Source organism: Acartia tonsa, chromosome 7, assembly GCF_053477335.1.
Source record: "Acartia tonsa isolate MP-2025a chromosome 7, ASM5347733v1, whole genome shotgun sequence".
NCBI classification, from domain to species: Eukaryota; Metazoa; Arthropoda; class Copepoda; order Calanoida; family Acartiidae; genus Acartia; species Acartia tonsa.
The window spans coordinates 38209310-38232328 of NC_137266.1; the positions used below are offsets into that span (position 1 = coordinate 38209310).

At 32.1% G+C, this 23019-nt stretch overlaps 1 protein-coding gene across 1 annotated transcript; it reads right to left on the reverse strand.

The window, feature by feature from the left end:
• Positions 1-142: 142 nt before the first annotated feature.
• On the reverse strand, positions 143-22459 carry LOC145324532 (N-acetylgalactosaminyltransferase 7-like). The gene is made up of 20 exons (XM_080167115.1): positions 22339-22459; positions 21513-21686; positions 20716-20778; positions 19640-19734; positions 19211-19268; positions 18652-18773; positions 18040-18095; positions 15261-15313; positions 13797-13865; positions 13377-13454; positions 12911-13034; positions 12541-12670; positions 12064-12172; positions 11417-11542; positions 6878-7019; positions 6396-6477; positions 5456-5563; positions 4894-4965; positions 1918-1978; positions 143-1605 (listed from the first exon to the last, which is right to left on the reverse strand). The coding sequence occupies exons 1-20, from the start codon at positions 22386-22388 to the stop codon at positions 1503-1505; spliced, it is 1875 nt and encodes a 624-aa protein (XP_080023241.1). The 5' UTR covers positions 22389-22459; the 3' UTR covers positions 143-1502.
• Between the last annotated feature and the right edge of the window lie 560 nt (positions 22460-23019).

The window sequence follows — 23019 nt, forward strand, 5'->3', positions numbered from 1 at the left end:
ATTAAACCCTATAAAAAATTAGGGAGATTTATTAAAAATCTGTGTTTTTTTTGCTATGCTTCTTACATTGTAAAAAAGACAATTCATTTTAGATCTATAGTTACGAAGTTAGTTAGGTACAATTTCATGAAGGTATTTTATAAAAAAAAAATGTTGGTATAGTAGGATAGTGCAGACTTTAATTACATGGCCTATACAAAAAAAATAATTATGGCTTCGAAACTGATAAATATCCGCTGGATTTGAACAGATTCTCAGCCATACTGAAAAATCATGTATAGCATCGTATTATCGACAATTTTCCACAAATTACAACAAAAAATCTCTAGCCTTCGAACCATCGGAGCTAAACTTTAATTTTTAATTTTATTATCCGCGAAAAGCTGTCTATAATAGGTTGAGATTGTGACTAATTAAGTTAATTCTACTAATAGTGCAGATAAGTTAGAAGCGCATAAAAATATAGGTATATCTAAGATAAGTTACCTATTTGGCTGGTAGCCTTATTTTGGAGCTAGATGCACTTTTTATTTTTATGAGATTCCACTTGATATTGTGACAGTGCAAGTTTGCATTTTGTGGCTACTTTTAATATTTATTTTCCTACAATTGTAAGATAATAGAAAAGTCTAACTATCCCCTTTAATTGCCGTTTTTTCAATTTGTACGGCGTCTGCCGAGCCCTGATAAAATTGTAAAAGAATCGTACAAAAGTACATGTTATGTAAAAAAGGTTTATAAAATTTGGCAGGTCACTTACAAAAGGTTTACATAATTAATCTAATATTAGTATATAGATTTGTGTGTGGGATTGAAAAACTTAATTTTATATAAATATTTTGGTTGAATCATCAAAACAAATAGAAACTCCGCCGCTAGACGCATAGGCATTTTATAGGGTGGTTAAAACTTCTACATCTTTTAAAACTGTTTTTCACACCCCTCTAAAATTTAATGGGGTGTGTGCCTTCTTTAATTTGACACCCCCCCCCCCCCCCCATCCTTTTGATAGGGGTGTGTATAAGGGGAGTAGACTACTGTCAAGTAGAGGGAGAGGTGAATCTCTAAGGGGGCCGAATGTAACTACCCATCTCATTTTTACCAGCGCTTCTGGCCAAAACAATTTTAAAAATCAGTCCATTAGAGCTTCTTAAAATAATACTTTATATGTTTTCTATTTGAATAATCTTTGTATGCCCTGTTCTATTAGTTTATTAATAATCTGCCAGTTACGCCAATGAATTTAAAAATATAGATGTGTAAACCAAACAACTACCTGGCCCTAATCTTGGAGACCTTCTTATTCTGCTTGCAAATTGCTTTCTGCTCTTTTGAAGCGACTTGGCTGTAAAAATATTTAAATACTATTGGCTGATATTCAAAGACCCAATTCAAAGTCGACACAGGGTCCACGGGGTGGGGACATACAGTTGGTTACCCCTTCCCTCTCTATTGTTTTATTCTAATGTTACGCCCAGCGAGGCTTGTTGAAGATAAATTTGTTACGCCCAGCGAGGCTTATTGAAAATAAATTTCCACTTCATGGAAGATTTGTCTTGACACGCCGCCATTGTTAATGTTAATTTTGATCCAACTGCCAAACATCTGAAAGGATGAAAATATAAGTAAAAAGCATAAAACGGGGTATGAAAATAAATTAAATTTCACAAAGCTTATGTATAAACCTAAAAGGGTTGTGGATGGCTTCTTGCAATGTAAGATCACTAACCCCCACTCGTCTTATTTTTTTGGTATAGTCCCTTTCGGTCTTATTTTCAAAATGGCTTTTGATTGGTTATTTTGACAAACGAAAATCTACGAGTTCTCAAAGTCCAACTGTGATGGAATTCACCCATGTTTAAACTTTTCAAGATCTTAAGTAGCACACAAACAACATTATATAGAAGATTTACTTACGTTTTATATTTCTTGTGCTTAAGTTGACCCGCATTGTAACTCCAAGGCCCGCTTACTGAACCTAAATAGTATGCAATGCAATTATAGGTTTGATAAGAGTAAAGATGTATATATGTTGTACAGCAGCTGTATTTTTTTTATTACCTAGGTATATATTTTAACAATTTGACAGATGCGATTGATAATGAAGATTTTTTTCTTTAAAATAGGTATATATAGTTATGAAGCAGCAGTAGTTACTAATTTTAAATGTTATGGTTGAGATAATTTTTGAAAGTGCAATTATAGGTGTTTTCCATTAAAGTGTCTTCCGTGCACAAAACTAACCTCCCCCTGAAGAAGGCGTCTTAACTTTTTTGCTTTTTATTTAGAATAGCTAGCTGGTGCTTTTAGTAAGTAGTAGATGTAAAATTTTCCATAGAATTCAGATATGCAATCGGTTTTTTTTGTAGACCTCTTATTTTTGAAGTAATTTAAGTTTTTTAAAAGTCGGTTTTAAGGTACTAAAATGCAACAAAATAAAAGAAGAAAATTGCCAGTATGAACAAAAATATTAAGATCTTTAATTTGACACCTTACTTTTTAAGTTCTGTTGAGTAATTATTGAAATAATCTATTTTTTTAACCTCGGTTTATTAAAAACTTTAAACTTAAATATTTTCTCACATAGACATAAAAAATATGGGTTCATATATACCTTTAGAATCAGAAAAATAATACAAATCCATTCTAAGCAAAATTGAAAAAAAGTAAAAACTTTAAAAAATAAAAATGGCCTAAAATATTATATTTTTACAGGCAACACTTAATTGTAACTATTAAACTAGCCGGGTATAGTCCTTTTCACGACATCCCTCCATAAGGAGCGATTCTTCGTATTTTTGAAATGGCTTTTTATAGGTTATTTTAGGTTAGGTTAGGTTATATTGTGTTAGGTGATTGCCCCACAGGGTTAGGTAATTGGCCCCGCAGGGTTAGAGCCCCCCGCAGGGGCTAGAAATAGGAGAAAAGCTACTGTGAAAAATACGAAGAATCGCTCCTTATGGAGGGATGTCGTGAAAAGGACTATACCCAACTAGCCAATCAAAAATCTCAAAAATTGACAAATCAAGAAGCTACAACTCAAAACTTAACCAATAGAATTGACAAAAAAAAGGATAATATTCATACAATATATACAATAGATACTACAATAAAAATAGTAATACTTACATAACATGTAAAGAATGAACAAATATGCTTCAATCTGTTTATAAACTTCAAAACAATGCAGTTAAAAATGCATTATTGTTTCTTGTGTTTAAAAATATCTGTTACAGTGTATGTACATTTGTTTAGGTTTTGTTCAAGTAAACCCTTTAAAGCCGAAAATTATGATTCTTAAAATAAACTTATATTTTTTATTATATTTTTATAAAACTTTTTCAATTTTGCTTAGAATGAATTCGTAATATTTTTTTCATTCTAAAGTCATATATAAACACATATTTTTTATGCCTGTGAGAGAAAATATTTAGGTTTAAAGTTTTCGTTCAGCGAGGTTAAAAAAATTGATTTTTTTAACAATTACCTACTTAACAGAATTAAAAAAGTAAGGTGTCAAATTAAAGATCTTACTATTTTTGTTCATTTTGGCTATTTTTTTCTCTTTTTTGTTCCGTTTTAGTACCTTAAAACCGACTTAATTATTTTTTTAAAAACTTAAATTACTTCAAAAATAAGAGGTCTAAAAAAAAACGATTGCATATCTGAATTCTATGGAAAATTTTACATCTACTACGTACTAAAAGCACCGGCTAGCTATTCTAAATAAAAAGCAAAAAAGTTAAGACGCCTTCTTTATAAATGAGGGATTGGGGTATTTTTTTCCATTGATCACAAACAACCCTTTAATTTCATACTTCCCTTGCCTGGTTATAAAACCTTTTTTTATGAATCATTATATTCCTTTCAATAAAAAACTTAAATATTACAACAAATACAGGGTGGGGCAAATAAAACCGGACATTTTTCAAACGGCCATAGCTCCAACACTACTTGACTAATCAGGACGTTTGACCAAAAATCTTTGGACGATGGAGAACATATACTCCGAGCTGGTTGCGCATATGTTCAACAAGGCGGATTCGGAGTGCACCCGTACTATATCATGGATTCTCGACTATAGCCTACTAAATCTGACCTTGGGTCCATCTGTAGATGAGATAGACTTAAAAAATTGCTGGAGTTACTGTTGGACACATAAGTAAGACACTAGAAAAGACTAGAGCTCTCTATCCCAGCTGGCTTGCCCGTAGTACTCCGGCAAAGTGAAACGTGGCAGATGTCAAAAACGTCTAAAATCTTGAATATTTCTCGGTTCTGGACTTTTAGGGGCCCATATGGAACCCTGAAACTCGTTTAAGACTAGGGGTTGCTCTGATAACCCTAGGTAAATCTTCATGTAATTTCTAAAAAGGTATAGAACTCTGTTCTAGCTTAACTTTGGCCCAAATGAGAGCCGCCGTGTCGAAGGTTAGCTTGAAAGATGGGTGAATTTGGATCCTGCGGTTACTACGTCCCGAAGGACATGTGGTCTCCCAGCAGCCCCTATCTTAATCCAATGGACTATTTTGCCTGGGGCTAATTTGAAGCATGCACCAATGGACATGCCCATTCCACAAAGACCTCCCTAATTGCCATTATTAAGGAGGACTTCGCCTGCTTGGACAGGGACATGGTGGTCAGGGCCTACGGGCGGGTAGAGGCGGGGATTCGGGATGGCGGCGATTTTATTGAATCTAATAGTCTTATACCCAATTTACTTCCCAGTTTTTGAAATTTAATAAAATCTTTAAAAATAACGATTTTATGTTCAATTGATTTAAAAAATAGAATTTGTCCGGTTTTATTTTCCCCACCCTGTATGTTATATTGTAATAAAGCTAAAAAAATATAAACTATTAGCACAATATTGAAATCAAAATATAATTTTACCTTCAGGGCAGAATATTAACCTAACACTGGCGAGGGTTGCATCTATACATCTTTCTCCAATTCCAAGTTGTCCTATCATACCACAGTTGTTCATACAAAATTGTTACAAGCAATTTTTTTTAACTTTTATTTACTAATAAAGAAAAACAGAGTCACATTATTGTACACATTAACCAAATAGGAATCATCGACTAAATAATTTTAGAAATAATCTAATTTCTATGAAAATATACTTAACAGAATGTCTATCTGTGTGTGTGTGTGTGTTTGTGTGTGTAGCTTAGGATCTCTCCAACAAATGAATAGATATGGTTCTACTTTATAGTGAAGCTTTCTTTAATTCCAAGGGGGAAGTTAATAACTAGGTTGGGAGGGGAAACATCCAACCTCTAATATTTATTAAATTAAACTCTTTATAGCTTACTTAAACATATGGATGAAATGTAAAAATTACCATTTAAAAATTTGTGTTGTACCAAAATTTGTACACGTTCTAACCAATAATATGATCGGGTTGTTTCTTACTTTATTCTTATTGGTCCAATTTACTAAGGATCTAGACCTGCTATATTTATTACAAATACTTTTGATAATATTTGTATGAACAAAATTCCTTTGACATTTAATCTGACCAACTCTCCATTCCCACTTCCGTAACACTGGGAAACACCTAAATATTTAGAAGAAAAAAAAATTATGTGTTTTCCTTCAAAGTTACTATTGAGCACCGATCGAATACCCCTTCCAATTATTTAATAAATTAAACAAAATAAGGGAAGGAATTTTTTTTTATTTCGCTAACCAATCACCGGGGTAAGCAGTAAAACTGCGAGTCTACCCACCCCCAACCCCCCTTCCATATTTTCTATTTATTTTTAAAAAGGGAGGGGGTTGATAAATGCGCTATAGGCATTTGCAGGGAATTGCCAAATTAATTCCTATAATGCAAACTACGAAAATATACTTATATGGTCGATAACAATTAAAGCATGCTAAAAGGTGACAGACAGGCGGACAAAGTCTTAAAGGAGTAAAATTGGAATTGGAAAATAACCATTTCACAATCCTTGGACGTTCCTGATTGATGTGCGAGAAATTGGTATAGGATCAAATTTACCTATAATAGCTGGAGCTTGTCTACCCATTGTATCAAGACAAGAATATTAACTAACCTATAATGACTGGAGCTTGTCTACCCATTGTATCAAGACAAGAATATTAACTAACCTATAATGACTGGAGCTTGTCTACCCATTGTATCAAGACAAGAATATTAACTAACCTATAATGACTGGAGCTTGTCTACCCATTGTATCAAGACAAGAATATTAACTAACCTATAATGACTGGAGCTTGTCTACTCATTGTATCAAGACAAGAATATTAACTAACCTATAATGGCTGGAGCTTGTCTACCCATTGTATCAAGACAAGAATATTAACTAACCTATTATGGCTGGAGCTTGTCTACCCATTGTATCAAGACAAGAATATTAACTAACCTATAATGGCTGGAGCTTGTCTACCCATTGTATCCAGACAGGAGCCATCCCCATCATTTACAAGAGACCCAACCTCAACATTCTAAAACAAGAAGATAACAGCTAATTATTATACAGATATTATAAAAGTGAAAAATATCAGACCAAAAAGAAAACAATTAATATGCTGCAAAAATATGATTTAATTATTAAATGATTAAAAAGCAGCTTTAGTTTAATAATTAATCCTTATATAAAACTAGCAGAATGTTTGTCTTTCTCACTAAGGATCTAACCACTGAACTAATATGGTTCTCCTTAACAGTAAAGCTTTACATACTTCCTTGGAACGTTTGTAACCATTCCAGGGAAAGGTATGACTTGGAAATATCGCCCCTAAAATCTTTTGAATAAAATTTGAGTTAGGGGTTGACTTCAAACCTTCCCACCCCCACCTTAAGTGCCCCTAGAGACATTGTAACACAAAAATACAAAATTATTACCTCGGGTAGTTTAGGATATTTTTCCAGCATATCATAAGCAACATTTTTCATGTACCAATCAAATGATTTGCATTCCAAGTTTTGTTTCAATTCCAACTGTTCAGAGATATCACCCATATCTGCAAACTTGGCTGTCGGCTCCCTTAAAAAAAAAATCTTATATCATAAGTAACAAGATGTCTATTTGTCTGTACCGAAGGATTTCGCTAACCTCTGAACCAATATTGTTCTCCTTTACAAGGTCGCTTTTCATAGATCCTGAGTAGGTTTATAACTATTTTGGAGGAGGGTACCAAGAGAAATCGCCCCTAGAAACAATTTACCCCCCCCCCCCACAACAACAAAAAAATATTTAATTTTTTCTTAATATCTAATATTAAAAATGGGGGCTCCTGGAGTTTCATCCCCCACCATTGAAAAAAATCCCCCCAAAAAAATTTTGTTCATATCTTTTTAAATCTGAAATAAAACATTGGGACGGTATCTAATTCAACTCCCTCCTCCTCAAGAGCTCCTAGAGGCTTCTAGGGGGCGTAGACGCTAGTATAAAATACAGTAACAAAAAGGCATTAAAAATGACCTTAACATCAGAATTTTTTTACTTTTCTTTTTTAAGTTAAAATTTAAAGAGCGGTGTTTTCTCCCACCTACCCTTACTTATGAAGTGCCTTTATGAGCATCATAGCCGCTAAAAACATTTATTAAGATAATGTAATTTAATCTTCACTTTTAAACAAGAGTAAAGAGCCAAGGATCTTAAGGGATAAGACAATGGATGATAACTTGATGTACATCCCCAATGATGATACAAAAAATTACTTCTTATGAAGATTAAAATTTTTACTTGAAACGTTTGGACATCCAACTAAATGAACCAGCCAATCAAATTTTATACGGTCCTCAAGGTTGTTAAGCCAACGAAAAAGAAACGTTATTTAAGACTTTGGCGACTAATTAATAAACAGCCCAATATCCCCTCCCTGCCTGGTAAAGAGTTGTATAAAAATGTCTTTAAAATAATCGAATGTTTTGTTTATTTCAAGGTGTCCTTAATAAACTATTTTAAACAGAAAATGTATTTGTTAGTAGATGTTGTAATAAATTTTCTGGAGTTGACCTATTTATATTCCCAATAGCCCAACAAAAAAAAAACACTTCGGGACCTATTCTTGTCGTAATAACTACTGAGACACACCCGCAAGAACAGCTGAAATCAATAATATTTTAAAACTCAACTTTGCCTGTATCTAATGTACTCTGAATTCCAGGGATCAAAGGAATAAGACAATGGCCGATAAATTGATATCATATCCTAATGATAATATACTAAATTAACCCAATTGTAGATTAAAGTTATAAGTTGAAACATTTGAACACTCAATTAAAGAACCAACCAATCAAAATTTAAAAACAGTCCCCAAAGTTGTTAAATACGTTATCATAAAACTTTGGGAACTAGTGTAATAAAGATCCAAATGTCCCACCCCCTTCCTGCTGAATTCAGTATAAATGTTTACTCTAGAAAATTGAAAATTTCTCTGTTCACACAAATATGTTAAATTTTGACATCCCATTAAAAACAAGTTTTACATAAACAAGGTTCACAACATCCATAAAAGCGGAAGGACAAACGATCATTAACCCTTGTAGAGTGTCAGAACTGAAAAAGCATAATATGAATATATAGAATCTAAACAAAATTGTAAGTAAATCTGCTTAATAACGGATGAAATAAAGGATCGAAAACGTACCTAACTATTACAGAAATCATAATGCAAAGTTTGAAATCGATGACACAATTCTAACATATCTAAATTTACGAAAAGAGCTAATCGTAACGTAAGAATTATAGAAAAGCCGCGCATTATTATATAGAAATAGAAAAAAAGGACATATTCATCCATTAAAAGAGTGTATAGAAATATGAAAAATCAATAGATATAGAAATTCTAGATCCCCAATATACTTAGTGGACTAACTGGAACATTCCGACCACATAAATGGTTAGAAAGTCTACATATTTTGGCACGAAAGAGTAGTTAGTTTTTTTAAATTTTTTAATAAGTTGAATTTCTTAGGATAAAGCTTTTTAATTTAATCTTATGTGACTAAATTTAAACAAACTTACTTTTCTAAGTTGGATGGATTATTGTGTCTAAATGACTATCTAGTGCAATACTTCTATGAAAAATCTACTGGTATTAACATAACTCTATTGATTATGTTATAATTAGATGTTTCTTACTTAAAGGTTTCACTTTATTTTAGTAATCTTCATAAACCAAAATTTATTATAACTTTCTTAAGCCGACAAAAAAATCTAGGCATATATAATAGTTATTTATCGCATCGTATCATAAACAGCTTTCCGCAGATATAAAAATGTACAATTAAAAATAAACCAGTTTTATAAGCCCGGAGATGCCGAACGCACTAGTTAACAAAACTGGTTTTAATATTATGATTGTACATTTTTACATTCGTAGAAAACTGGATATTATCCGATGAATGATGAATAATGGCTGAAAACCGGTTCTAATCCAGCGGATATTATTCGGTTTCGAGGCGATACTGAAAATTTAATTTCAAATACATAGATTTTTGAAAGTCCCTCCTTTTTCCTTTGATTTGCTATTTCTATTTCTTTTTTCAGAAAGTTTGAACACTAATTGTATAGGAAGAGCTAGAACACCAAAAAATGTTTATAAAATTATTTATTGGTCATGTGCCACATTTAAGTTTCAAAAATCGTATCAACGTTGAAGATATCTTCACCAAGAGAGGGGAAAGTGGAATCTTACATTTCAAAAATCGTATCGGCGTTGAAGATATCTTCACCAAGAGAAGGGAAAGTAGAATCTTACATTTCAAAAATCGTATCGCCGTTGAAGATATCTTCACCAAGAGAGGGGAAAGTGGAAAGGTAGATTACAGTTTTAGAGGGTCCAAACCATAATCATAGATAATATTTCTGCTTCTATAAAAATGGATTCAACTCCCTAACTGTTTAAGATAAATATTTTGTATCTAATGTTTATCGTTATGTTAGTTCGTCATAAACACGGTAAGGATAAAGACTAATCAATTTACAAGTATTAGATAGTACTTATTTTTTCTATAACTTTTATAATAAAGTAACAGGATCTCTGCGTGTCTGTCTGTACATCTGTCTTTCTGTTCATATCGAAGGATCTCGCTCAACGACGTAACGATATGGTTATACTTTGCTCTTAGCTCTTATCCATTTATGCATATATGAATTGGCCTTAAGTCAAATTCTAAATGATGAAAGATGAATTCCTGTAACAATTGGTACAATTTATAAAGCGTAGCAACTCTATAATCATTACCAAAAAGTTTAATTAGAAAATGTTAATTATTATAACTTTTTTGATACAAATTTTTATTATTTCTAAAATGTTGTTAAATGTTGTCTGTCTGATTTGTAGATCTTTGCTTTCATGGATATTGTCCTCCTTGTCTTAAAATCTTTCCGTAGGTTTTGTGATTTTTCCTATGAAATAAAAAAAATCTCTGAAATATTTTGTGACAAAATTTTGTAAAGTTATAGAATCATCCATAACTTTTTAATGAAAGATAAATATAAACAAGGATGAAAACATCCATAAAAACAAAAACTCAGACAATTGGACAAACGAACATTTAAAATCATAGGTTGTTAGCACTTTTCATTTAAAAATCTAATAAACTGTATATTACCTACTGCATTACATAACTTTAAAAATTAAGAATGTTTATAATCATAGTGATACTTAGTCTACATATATTATTATGCCCCATTGTCCAAGTAATTTATATTTCCAAATTTCAAATAAATAGGACGATTCATTCACATCAAAACATAGGCATTAAAAAAACTAAAAACACAACATTGAAAATAGCCTAATTAATCTTCTTTTCAATGATTATGATTTCTTGATTATAACGCAAGGACGAAGATGGAAAAGCTTTGCTTTAAAATGAGAAGAAGAAAAATATTTGATTTAGTAAAAGTTTTTGAGATAATTTTCAGCCGTCTTATCTAAAATTAATCGCTTGTGATAATATTATCTTATTGAGTTTTATTTTCAGACAAAATAGAGGAAATATTGTTTTGTTTTTTTATTAGCGAAGCTACTCTTTAATTCACTTTGTCTGTCAGTCAGTCCGGAACGCTATGAAGGAAATGGGATTTTCTCGGCTCCTGTAAAAGAAAGAAGGCTGAAACTTCTTGTCAACATTCCCATAAATATGAAGCATACTTAATTATAAAAAAACATCAAAAGCGGTCAGACTGCTTTTCAGCTGATTTTATATTTCAAAACTGATTTTATCGGCTCCTACACCTAATTATCAGCATAATTAAGTATAAGACATAAATAGCGGTCAGACTGCTTTTAAACATCTTTTTATCCACTTTTACTTTTTTCATGAGATTTTCTTTTTTTCTTTTACCAAATAAAAATATGGATTCTTGAAGTCTCTGGGGGCTAGGTGCGAAGCTAATAGATAAAACAGAGTTGAAAGGTATTTTATTACCTTGTATAGAAGTATTGTCTATAATCTCCATCCATCCAAGTTTCAACGACTCTCTTGTAGTTGATGGTTATAATTGGACCCTTCTTGCCCTCGGTTAGCTTTCCAAATCCATACGGCATAAATGCTCTAAATAAAAAACATGTCATTAAGATAATCTAATTTCTAAAATCTTATATCTATCTAATAATTTTTCTATTCATCAACTTTCAATTTGCTGTCAATTATCATTACTATTCAGATTTCTATCTATCTATATATCTATCTATTTAGCTATCTATTTAGCTATCTATTTAGCCATCAATTTATCTACCTCTGCACATTTAAAAGCCTTTATCATTTTTGTTTAGTGTTTACCCACCCATCTTTCAGAGATATTTGTTAAAAATATAATAACTACTTTCTTATCAATATGTATGTCTTTCCATCTATCTATCTGTCTGCCTGTCTGATTGTCTGTCTGTATGATTATGTAACTGTCTGATTGTCTGTCTGTCTATAAGTCTGTTTGTCTGACTGTCTGTCTGTCTGATTGTCTCTCTTTCTGTTTGTCTGTTTAATTGTCTGTCTGAATGTCTCTACTTCTGATTGTCTGTATATGTATATGTTCATCTATCATTTGTATGTCTGTCTATCTAAGTGAAACCAACCTGTAAACATGGCCAACCCTGGAGCATGGAACCCACTGAATAGAACCTCCACATTGCCAAATTTTGAAGGACAATTCGAAATTTTCTCCACCCCAAACCAGAAGCCCTGTGTCATATCATAATTGAACACAATAACGTTTTCATATACATATAGGTTTACAACTATTTAAAAATTAATGAGTAAGTTTTCAAAGAATTTGTGAGGTATTAGGGATTTTAATAAAGAAACATAAGACAATGATGATACCGAATGATGAAAAACTAAATTACCCTCACTGTAGATTCAAATTATTGGTTGATAAGTTTTGACACTGCTAGTTTAAAGCCGTCCAATCAAAATTCATTTAAAGTACCGAAAGTTTTGAAGCTAACGAATAATTAATAATAAACTTTATATACCAGTATAATTTACAGCCCAATGTACCCTCCCTCCCTGTATAAAAAAAGATAATTTAGAGTGTTCAAATAATATTCCTGGATCATAGCCACCCAAGGAGAGGAAATATTGCCTATTGATGGCAAACAATCCCCCCGCATGGGTTGGGGAGGGGTAGGGCTCACTGTTGTGCTCCCTCTTTGAGGCCTCCCGTTCAGGTAACTCTGTTTCCTAAAATCAAGATAAACTATGTAGATATATTCTATTATATAAAGTACCTAGTAAGCTTTTTTGTCTGTAGCGAAAGACCTCACTAATTATACAATTGAAGAAAGGAAAACATTGTATTTTTTCTTAATAAGTCGAAATAATATTAGTTTAATTGGTATATCTCGTCAGCAATCTAAATAAACAGAAGAAGTTAAGCTTATAAAATACACTTTTTGTGCTTGGCGAAAATAAAATAATTACCTTATAAAGCATGCCCCACTCAAAGATGCCTCTAAAATGAGTATCCCCCTGATACACGGGCCGGTACTCAAAAGTCTCGTGATCAATACCATCAATTATAGGTACGGTCATTGTTGTATAGTTCCTAGATAAAAAAAAATAGTTTTATTATGATTTTAATGGTTGGTTTTTGATGTAAAAGGTTGTATAATCCAATTGTCTGAAACGTTTATTATGGATACTGAATCAAAATGAATATCTACTAAAAAAAAAAAGAATTGTGATTGAAAAAAAAGGTTCTGTAATCAAATATCCATCGATTATAGGCACTGTCATTGTTGTAGCTGCTAGTTTTGGCCCCAGCCCAAAACAAAAATGCTTCATAAATTTTAGACATCCAATAGTTATTGCATCGTATTATATATAGCCTTCCGCGGATAGTAAAATGAAAAAGTAAGCCCTATCAAAGTTTTACAAATTTACATACCTGTAAATTGGAGCTAATAATGGAGGTAGCCAGTTTTTATTCACTTCACAATGGGCGTCAAGAAAAACAACCACCACACCTGTGTTCAGTTTATGTTCATGATGACTACTATCTTATACCTTCAGGGGGTAAGACAATGAACTCCCAATTATTTTAAACATAATTACCCTACATTAGGTTAGAACACTAGAGGGGGACCGGGTTAAATAACAGTATTTCCCCTTCCCGAGGACCCTGCGCCGACTTTTAATTATGTCTTTGAAAATCAACCAATAGCGTCGGATATAAAAACAAAGCCAAGTCTCTAAAAAAGAGCAAAAAGCAATTTGCTAGCAGACAAAAAAGTTCCCAACAGGGGGATCCAGGTAGTTGTCTGGTTATATACATCTATACTACATATAAATCTATTTCATGCACATCCCTTTGGCTTCTTTAGCTCCGCGTGTTCTGGACCTAATTAATCCTTGTCTCTCAGAGTTTCTTATTAATCTAAAACAAGAATAATTATGTTACTAAGTAGCGCAGCAACAATAGTTCTGGACCTAATTAATCCTTGTCTCTCAGAGTTTCTTATTAATCTAAAACAAGAATAATTATGTTACTAAGTAGCGCATCAATAATAGTTCTGGATCTAATTAATCCTTGTCTCTCAGAGTTTCTTATTAATCTAAAACAAGAATAATTATGTTACTAAGTAGCGCAGCAACAATAGTTCTGGACCTAATTAATCCTTGTCTCTCAGAGTTTCTTATTAATCTAAAACAGGAATAATTATGTTACTAAGTAGCGCATCAACAATAGTTCTGGATCTAATTAATCCTTGTCTCTCAGAGTTTCTTATTAATCTAAAACAAGAATAATTATGTTACTAAGTAGCGCAGCAACAATAGTTCTGGACCTAATTAATCCTTGTCTCTCAGAGTTTCTTATTAATCTAAAACAAGAATAATTATGTTACTAAGTAGCGCATCAACAATAGTTCTGGATCTAATTAATCCTTGTCTCTCAGAGTTTCTTATTAATCTAAAACAAGAATAATTATGTTACTAAGTAGCGCATCAACAATAGTTCTGGATCTAATTAATCCTTGTCTCTCAGAGTTTCTTATTAATCTAAAACAAGAATCCTTGTAAAAAAGTAACAGGATATCTGTCTGTCATTTGTACCGAAGGATCTCGTTAACCGCTTGAACGATATGGTTCTCATTTACTGGGTAGCTTCTTAAAAGTGAAGGTTTATAACTATTTTGGGAGAGGGTACCGCCATCCTCCCAAGAGAAATCAACCCTAAAAAAATATCCCCCAAAACATAACTTTCTTTTTACCTTTCAAAAAAATCTAAAATAAAAAGTTGGTTCTCGAATTTAACTACCCCTTTTCAAGCGCCCTTAGGGGTTGTGAAATATAACTTTTAAAACTATTGGGTTAGAGATTATTATATCTTCTAATGTTCTTTCCCTTTTAAGGTTTTAATTTTAGCTCTTCATGAACAATCTTATTATGTTGCACTTTGTGTTGTAAAGAAATATTATTATTAAATTAGAACTTTGAATATATTAAACTTTATAATTAAGTTGTTGTTTGTTTTGTTTTCCATACTAGCGACGGCACCCCTAGCATATAGGGAGCTCACTTATCTAAGTCGGGGGATAAACATAAGAAAAAAAGACTTAAATTCAATAAGAAATAGCCTAAAAACATCCCAGGACCTATACAAAGCTTCCGTGGAATAGAGAACTTAATAAGCTGAGTAGTTAGCAAGATCTTAACGTACAAACAAACTAAATTTATGGCCATTATGTTTGGTAGCTGCAAAATAATGCAGCTGCGGCTAGTGCTGCCGAGATGACCGGAGCTGCGGCTGCCGAAATTTAAATTTACTAACCTCACAGCTCCTCTGAAAATCTTGATATAGCTTTCCAAACCACTTCCAAGCTCCTAAAAATAATAAGTGTCAATGATTTACATTTTTTGGTATAAAGCAGGGAGGGACATTGAAGTGTAAATTACACTGGTACCCATAGTTTCATAATCGCGTTATTTTATTCGTTGGCACATTTGCTCCAAAGTGGGTAAACTTTTATTTAATTTCGATTGGTAGGTTCCTAACTAGTAGTGTCCAAACTTTTCAACCAATAATCTTAATATACAGAAGAAGTAATTTTGTTTATGATTATTGTCCCATTATGACCCCTTCTGAGTTGAAAGTTTGAAAGCTTCTAGTTTTGAACAAACCAATCAATTTTTTAAATTAATTTTGGAGCAAACCAATAACATAACGTGCTTATTAAACTTATGGTATCAGTGTAATTTACAGTACAGCTGTTTATTACATTAGTCACCAAAGTTAAATTTCTTATTCGTTGGGGGACTTTTGGTTGGTTGGTTCACTATGTTAAGTGTCCAAACATTTTAACCACAAAATGTAATCTACAGAAGGGGTAATTTTGTGTATTATCATTGGTGATGTACATCAATTTATTGCCCAACGATCTATCCCTTTAGAACCCTGGGTTTGCCAATGTTTTTTGTCCTCATGAAGAGAAGGACATTTGGCTGTTTATTACACTGGTTCCTAAAGTTTTATAATAACGTTTTCTTATTCGTTGGCTTAACAATGGGGACTTCAGTAAATTTTAAAAGGATGATTCATTAAGTTGAGTGTCCAAACATTTCAACCACTAATTTCAACCTACAGGAGGGAAAATTTTATGTATCGTCGTTGCCATCCTTGTTCAGTTATGAATAAGGAAATCTTCTTACAAATTAAATGTAAACTTTAACGTTTTCAGGATCAAATTTTCCTATCTAAATTCTGCACAAAAAAAACCTTACAAAGTTTTTAAGGAAAAAAAACAACAGAACGCACAAATATAAACAAGAACAATTACTTTCATATTTGGGGAATTAAACATACAATTCATTGTGCAATTGTTTGAAGGTTGCGAGTCTAGATCCAGTTGTCCGCGGATAGGAAAATAAAAATGAAAAAAGTTAAATCTTTGAATTTTTTGCAATTGAACAATTTCTCTGAAACCAAACTAATAATCCTTTTTAAAGAATTAAACCGGTTTTATCCAGCAGAAATTCACCGAAATTGGAACCGTCATGAAAGTTACATTCAATGAGTTTAGCAACTAAATTTTGAAAAATGGATAAGATTTGCTAAATAAAGTATGTCTCCAATGATGATCAACAAATTTTCCCCTTTTGTAGATTAAAATTATTGCTTAAGAAAATAGGAAACTGCTAATTTGAACCAACGTATTGAGATTCACAAAAGCACCCAAAGTTTTTAAGCCAATAGGTAAATACTTTGGGTACCAGTATAATTTACTGTTTCCTCCTTGCCCAATGAACACACAAATAGAACACCAACAAAGAGGCTACGCAGCAATGAAAAGATAAATGCATTATAAAGTTATGAGAAACATTTGAGTTGCATCTTCAGATGTTTCATCCTTTCTGCATAAATTCAAACCTTGTTTATGCAGCATTGTTTATATCATGAAAGTCATAAGAACCACAAATTATTTCTAGGCTTAATCCCTCCTTCCATAATGTCTCATTTTGTTTTACTTTTGTGTATTAATCGAGCATGTTAATTTAGCAAATATAATACTTTTGCAGAAGTGATTACACATGGAATCTTGAAACCACCCTCCTTCCACTTATAACTTTACATGCATCAGGAAGGAAGGGGACTTTGGTGTATAGTCCCTTTCGTGGCAGCGAACCTTAAGGGGTGATTCTTCGTGGTTTTTTTGCAGTAGCTTTTCTGATATTTCTAGCCCCTGCGGGTAGTTCTAACCCTGCGGGGCTAATTGCCTAACCCTGTGGGACAAACACCTTACCCAACATAACCTATAAAAAGCCACGAAAGGGACTATTCCCGAACTTTGATATGTATGTATATTATTTTGCTTCCCCAGAAGCAAACTTTAAACTTGAATCCTGATTAGATTGTACAAACTAACAGTGTCCAAACTTATACACTAATAGATCAAAACTAAAAAAGTGGTTATTTTGTTTGTTATAATTTTTCATCATTTCCCCATCCCTTGAAATTCCTGTTTTACATGCATAGAAAATTAAAGTAGAGAAACAGTAACTATACAAAAAAAAAACAATTTGACAACCAACCAAGCAGACATTTTGAATAGTGATCCTAAGACAATGAAGGATAAATTGATGCACAATACATCCCGTGATGATAAACAAAATTACCTTTATATAGATTTTAATTATTATTTTACTGACTATATTGAGTCTAGACATATTTAAATTTTTGATATAAAAGTAAAAGATTAGAGGGGTAATAATCAAAAGAGCAGAAAGCAATTTGCTGGCAGACGAAAAAGGACCCCACAACTTGGGCCAGGTAGTTGTCTGGGTTATATATCTATTATTTATACTTAAACATTTATTAGACAGACATTAAAACGAACAAAAGAATGTAAAGAAGTTGCTCAAAGATCAATATAAATGATTTCAAAATTAGATTTATAACTCTAATTTTAGTTGTGTAAATTTCGCTTCAAACTTAAACTCAATAGGTATCTCTTGCAATCCAGTAAAAATAGTTATTATTAACCTAGTCATGTGTGGTTATTGCTGCGCTACATATTAACATTGTTATCCTTGTTTATAGTTTGTATGTATACCTTAAGATCTGAGAAATCATCCACCAGCAAAACTTCTTCCAGAAATTGTGACGGGGTCCTAATTTTATTGCAACAACATATTACTTTCCTTTGGTTTTGGTCGATCTATAGGCAAAAAGGGAACATTGGGCTGTTTATTACACTAGTCCCCAAAGTCATTTCCTTATTTGTTGCCTTAAAAACCTTGAGCACTAAATTTTGATTTATTGGTTCATTTAGTTGAGTGTCCAAACGTTTCAACCACTAATTGTAATCTACAAAGGGGGAAATTTTGTGTATTATCGTTAGGGATTTAAATCAATGTATTGGCCATTGTCTTATCCCGTTAGATCCTTGGTCTATTGGTCAGCTATGCTAAACAGCCTCAGGCTGAGGCTTAAATACTAAGATGTAGGTATTGCTAATGTCAAGAACCGATATGATTCTCTTTTACAGTGAATATAATGTAACAATTTTGGGAGAGAGTAACTTCACCTTCTCAAGAGAAATCGAACCTAGAGAAAAATACAGCTCTTATCCTTCAATTTCATTAAAAATTTTCTATTTTAAACTCTCCTTTACCTCTAAGGGCGTAGCCGCTAGTGTATATGATTAAGTAATATTTTGAAGCTTTCCTATTGATTATACTGTGCACAGTTCTCAGCAGGACAGACCTCCCTTCATTGTGGAAGACAATCACCACAGAGGCTTTTGGCAGGTCCATGGGGTAGTGCCAGTTCTTACATTCTGGCATCCTAGATAGATAGATACATAGCCAAATAAATAGATAGCAAGATAGATCGATAGTGATGATAAGACATAAAATTTGAAAGGAAAATTTGGCAGGAAATAACCATAGAGGCTTTTGGGTGCCAGTTCTAACATTCTGGCATCCTGAATAGATAGATACATAGACAGATAGCTTTATATATATAAACATAGATAGCAATAAGACAGATTATTAGAGAGTTAGGCAGAAAATTTTAAAGGAAAAATTGGAAGAAAATCACAACAGAGGATTTCGGTAGAATAACCAGTAGCTATATATCTCTGATGAAAGGAGCCCAATTGGTTCATCGGTTAACATTATCTTAAGCTTCAGACGGATAGTCAGACAGACGATAAGACAGACGGACAGACATCGTTCTACTTTTTATCATAAGAGACAGAAAGATAGATATATAAAATATACCTAGTGTCAGGAATAGATCTATCCAAAGAAATATCATTACTTGCTGCCATATTTATACCTAAAAACAAGAATGATTAAATTCCAACATAATCTTAAGAAATGTTTACTATTGGATCAAACAGGCTTAAACATAGATAGAAGAGAACATTAGGCTGTAAATTACACTGGTACCCAAAGTTCTATTTATCTTATTCCTTGGGCTTTAAAACTTTGGGCACTTTTATTGAATTATTTTAATTTGTTGGTTCTACACTATGACTGTTCAAACTTTTCAAATAATAATCTAAGGGGAATAATTTGATTTTCGTCATTGGGGATGTACATCAATTTATCGTAAACTAATCACTGGATTTGCAGCCAATTTCAGAAGGACAATATAACAATAACCTCAACCTCCCCCACCCCCACCAAGCCTTTAAAAAAAATTACCATATTTGCTAACACTAACATCGACTTCATTATCACGGCTTGCGGGAAGGTGGTATGCCACCCCTCCCTCCCCAGGTCCTTCGTTCACCTCATCCCTGGAACAAAAAAGATTATTGTAAAAGCTTTGGGGGCAAATCCGCCCCCTTTCTGTCCTTTAGTTAGTTTATTCTTATACTAGCGGCTACACCCCAATAGGCAATTTAAATGTGTTTTTTTTTATAATAATACGATACCTATCTATGTTGCTTTCAAGTCTCTACGATACCTTGCTATGCTGCGTTCAAGTCTCTATAGGTAAAACAAAAATTCTCTTGGAAGGGTGGTGGTACCCTCCCCCAAAATAGTTATAAACCTTACCGGGACCTATCAGAAGCTACCCTGTTAAGGAGAACCCAATCGTTTCAGCGGTTAGCGAGATCCTTCGTTGCAATCAAACAAACAAACAGACAGACAGACATCGTTCTACTTTTTATTATAGATTATAAGATTTTTAATCAAAGCTTGAACAAATGTGTTACACTACCTCTCACTGTAACAAGAACGGACGGATTGAAATGTGGACATACCCAATCTATGGAGTAGTTGTAAAATACAAACTAAAAAATTTTACATTCAAAACTAAAACTTTAAGATGACGACATATTGTTTCAAGTGAATCTAATTTCACTTGTGGTTTTCATTCTATCTACAACTTTTAAAACTTTAAGATGTTAGATATTCAATTTATCAACAAGGACGATAGCATCCATCATTTTTACACGGAGCACTAGAAAGATTATCATTAATACTATTCGATGTTATCATAGGAGGTTTTTTTTCAATGGTTTTTAGTTCGATATTTTTTTTCTTCCCAAAATGTTGAAAACATTAAAAAACATTTTTAAAAATATTTTTTAAAATTCAAAGATTTTTGCTTTTTCATTTGAACATTTTTTTCTAGAATTTTTATTTTTTTATTCTAAAAACATTGAGAAAGCCTAATCTTCATGGAAATCACTAAAACTTTATAGTTCTTGTAATAATGTTAATGTTTCCACTGCACTGGTAACTAGTAAATAGAAAACGTTTTTGTTTACCTGATAGGCTCAAAATTACCCGGATTTCCTGGGGTTAGGTAAGGCTCATGGTCAGATCTGTGTCTAAAAAAATTAAATTGGGTTTATAAATAAAAATTCAAAAATCTAATTTAGAGGGGTAATTCATTTTATCATTTAAAAAAAGATCACATAAGTTAGGCTAGGTTAATGTGGTTTAATGAAAACCCAGCTGGTTTTTTAAAAATTAATTTTCATTATTTATGTGATTTTTCACTTCTATTTTTAATTTTGAAAGACAATTCAACATTTACTAAAAAACTTACTTTGTTTCTTTGTCAATCCATGTTTTTTGTGCTTTGCTAGGTACTTAAGGATGTTGTCATCCTTGTATTTTATACAAATATTTCATTTGTATTCTAATATTTTGAAATGCGATACTTATGTTTTAATCAAACATAAAAAGTAAGCTGAAAAACACTATGACTTTATACTATACAAAGTTCCATATACATGTAAAGGGATGTTTCGTGTTAATAAATTAATATGTAATAGGAGATTATTTTACTTCATATTTCATCGTGACTAATCTAAGAAATTTTTTTATTAATCTACGGAAAAACTTCATGTATCACTTTTTTCGTAGCTAAACCTATTAAATAAACCTTCATATAAACAAGAATGACAACAACAAGAAGTAGCAAAGCACAAAAAAAAACATGGATGGGCGGACAAAGTAACTTGACAAACAGATGTTCAATGGTCATAAATAAAGAAAATGTTTTTAAAAATTAATTATAGTAGCTTTGCTACTTTAAAGAAATTAATATGTATCTCACCTTTGAACTTTGGCAGGTTGCGGATTTCTTAGATGTTCAACTTTTATGGGGTCCTCATTATTTGAGGGAGAATCATCCCCACCATCCTCTGCAGAGATTGGGGGAGGAGCAAATTGTTTGAAAAACGACTCTACCTCTTCTGGGAATACATTCAACAAAATTCCGAGGATAAATCTAAAATTATTATTTCACGAATAAGAAAGGAACAATGCGAAACTTTCTGAAAAGTTTATCCTATTTCAAAAATAAGACAGACGCACGTTTAAGTAAAGTAGTTTGTAAACTAGCAGGTGCACCCGCAGCTTCTAATAGGGGTTCTACAATGAGGATATATAGCCTAAAACCAATCTAAGGCATCCCTGAAAAACATAACTCAATCGTACCAGACATTACCGAGATATTTTCCTTTAAAGTAAAAAAAACATTACTACTTTATAAAATAGACAAATAATTGTGATAAAAAATAATACTTGCAAAGATCTAAAGTAATAAGACAATGCCCTATAAAATGATGTTCATCCCCAATGATGATTCACAAAATTACCCCTTCTGTATATTACAATTAGTGGTTGAAATGTTAGGACACTCAACTAACTGAACCAATTAAGATTTAATTAAAGTCCCCAAGGTTGTTAATCCAACAAATAAGAAAACATTATTATAAGACTTTAGGGATCAGTGTAATACACAGCCCAATGTCCACTCGCTCCCTGCAAATGTCCTCTGCAGATTAAATCATGGATGGAGAAGACATTGGAATATAAATAATAGTAATTGAAACCCAAAGTTTTATAATAAAATCTTGAATTTAATAATTAATACTCACGCTGTAAGAATAATAAATTTAATAACCCTAGATCTTCTACAAATTGCCATTTTTCACCATAATATTTTCAATTTCAAAATGTAATCAAATTATTTTATTACATTATTAAATAATTAAATCTGAAATAAATTGAAGCCGGTTTTAATTTCATATAGTGTAGTTTACTAAGAAATAAAGAAAATGATATTTTTTAATATAAAAATTAAATATTTCAACTTAAAAAGATAATTCTGAAACAAAATATTCACTAAATAATGCTTAAAAACACGAAAAAGCTAAAAAATATCAACAGTTGTTTACTATTTTGAAATTTTGTAAGTGAAAGTTTTGTTGACATATTTTGGAGTTGTCTGCTTGTTATGATTATTAGGACTATGTTGCCGCATATTATTTTATTTCTTTGCCAATTTTATTTTTTTTCTTATCATGGATGTAAATTAATGAACCAACCGATTAAAATCCAATTAAATTTGTTGAGCCAATTTGTAATTAAAAGCCCAATGTTCCCTCTCTCCCTTGTGTTAATCCTTAAATAAAAGTATAAAGATGTCTTTATGTTTGTGTGTGTGTCTTTTTTGCTGTAATGCTTCTTATTGTAGGTTAAGGGAAGGTTTTACATTATTTTTTGGGTTGATTACCTTTACTATGGTATTTTTGGCTCATCCATTAAGATCTCATAAA

Bases quoted from the DNA above. Each gene is read 5' to 3' on its own strand.
- LOC145324532 (XM_080167115.1), bottom strand. From the start codon at position 22,388: ATGGCAATTTGTAGAAGATCTAGGGTTATTAAATTTATTATTCTTACA. The intron at 13,035-13,376 runs GTATGTAAATTT...TTTTTTATCTAG, and splicing joins TTATTAGCTCCAATTTACAG to GAACTATACAACAATGACCG. The intron at 11,543-12,063 runs GTTGGTTTCACT...TTTTTTATTTAG, and splicing joins AGGGTTGGCCATGTTTACAG to AGCATTTATGCCGTATGGAT.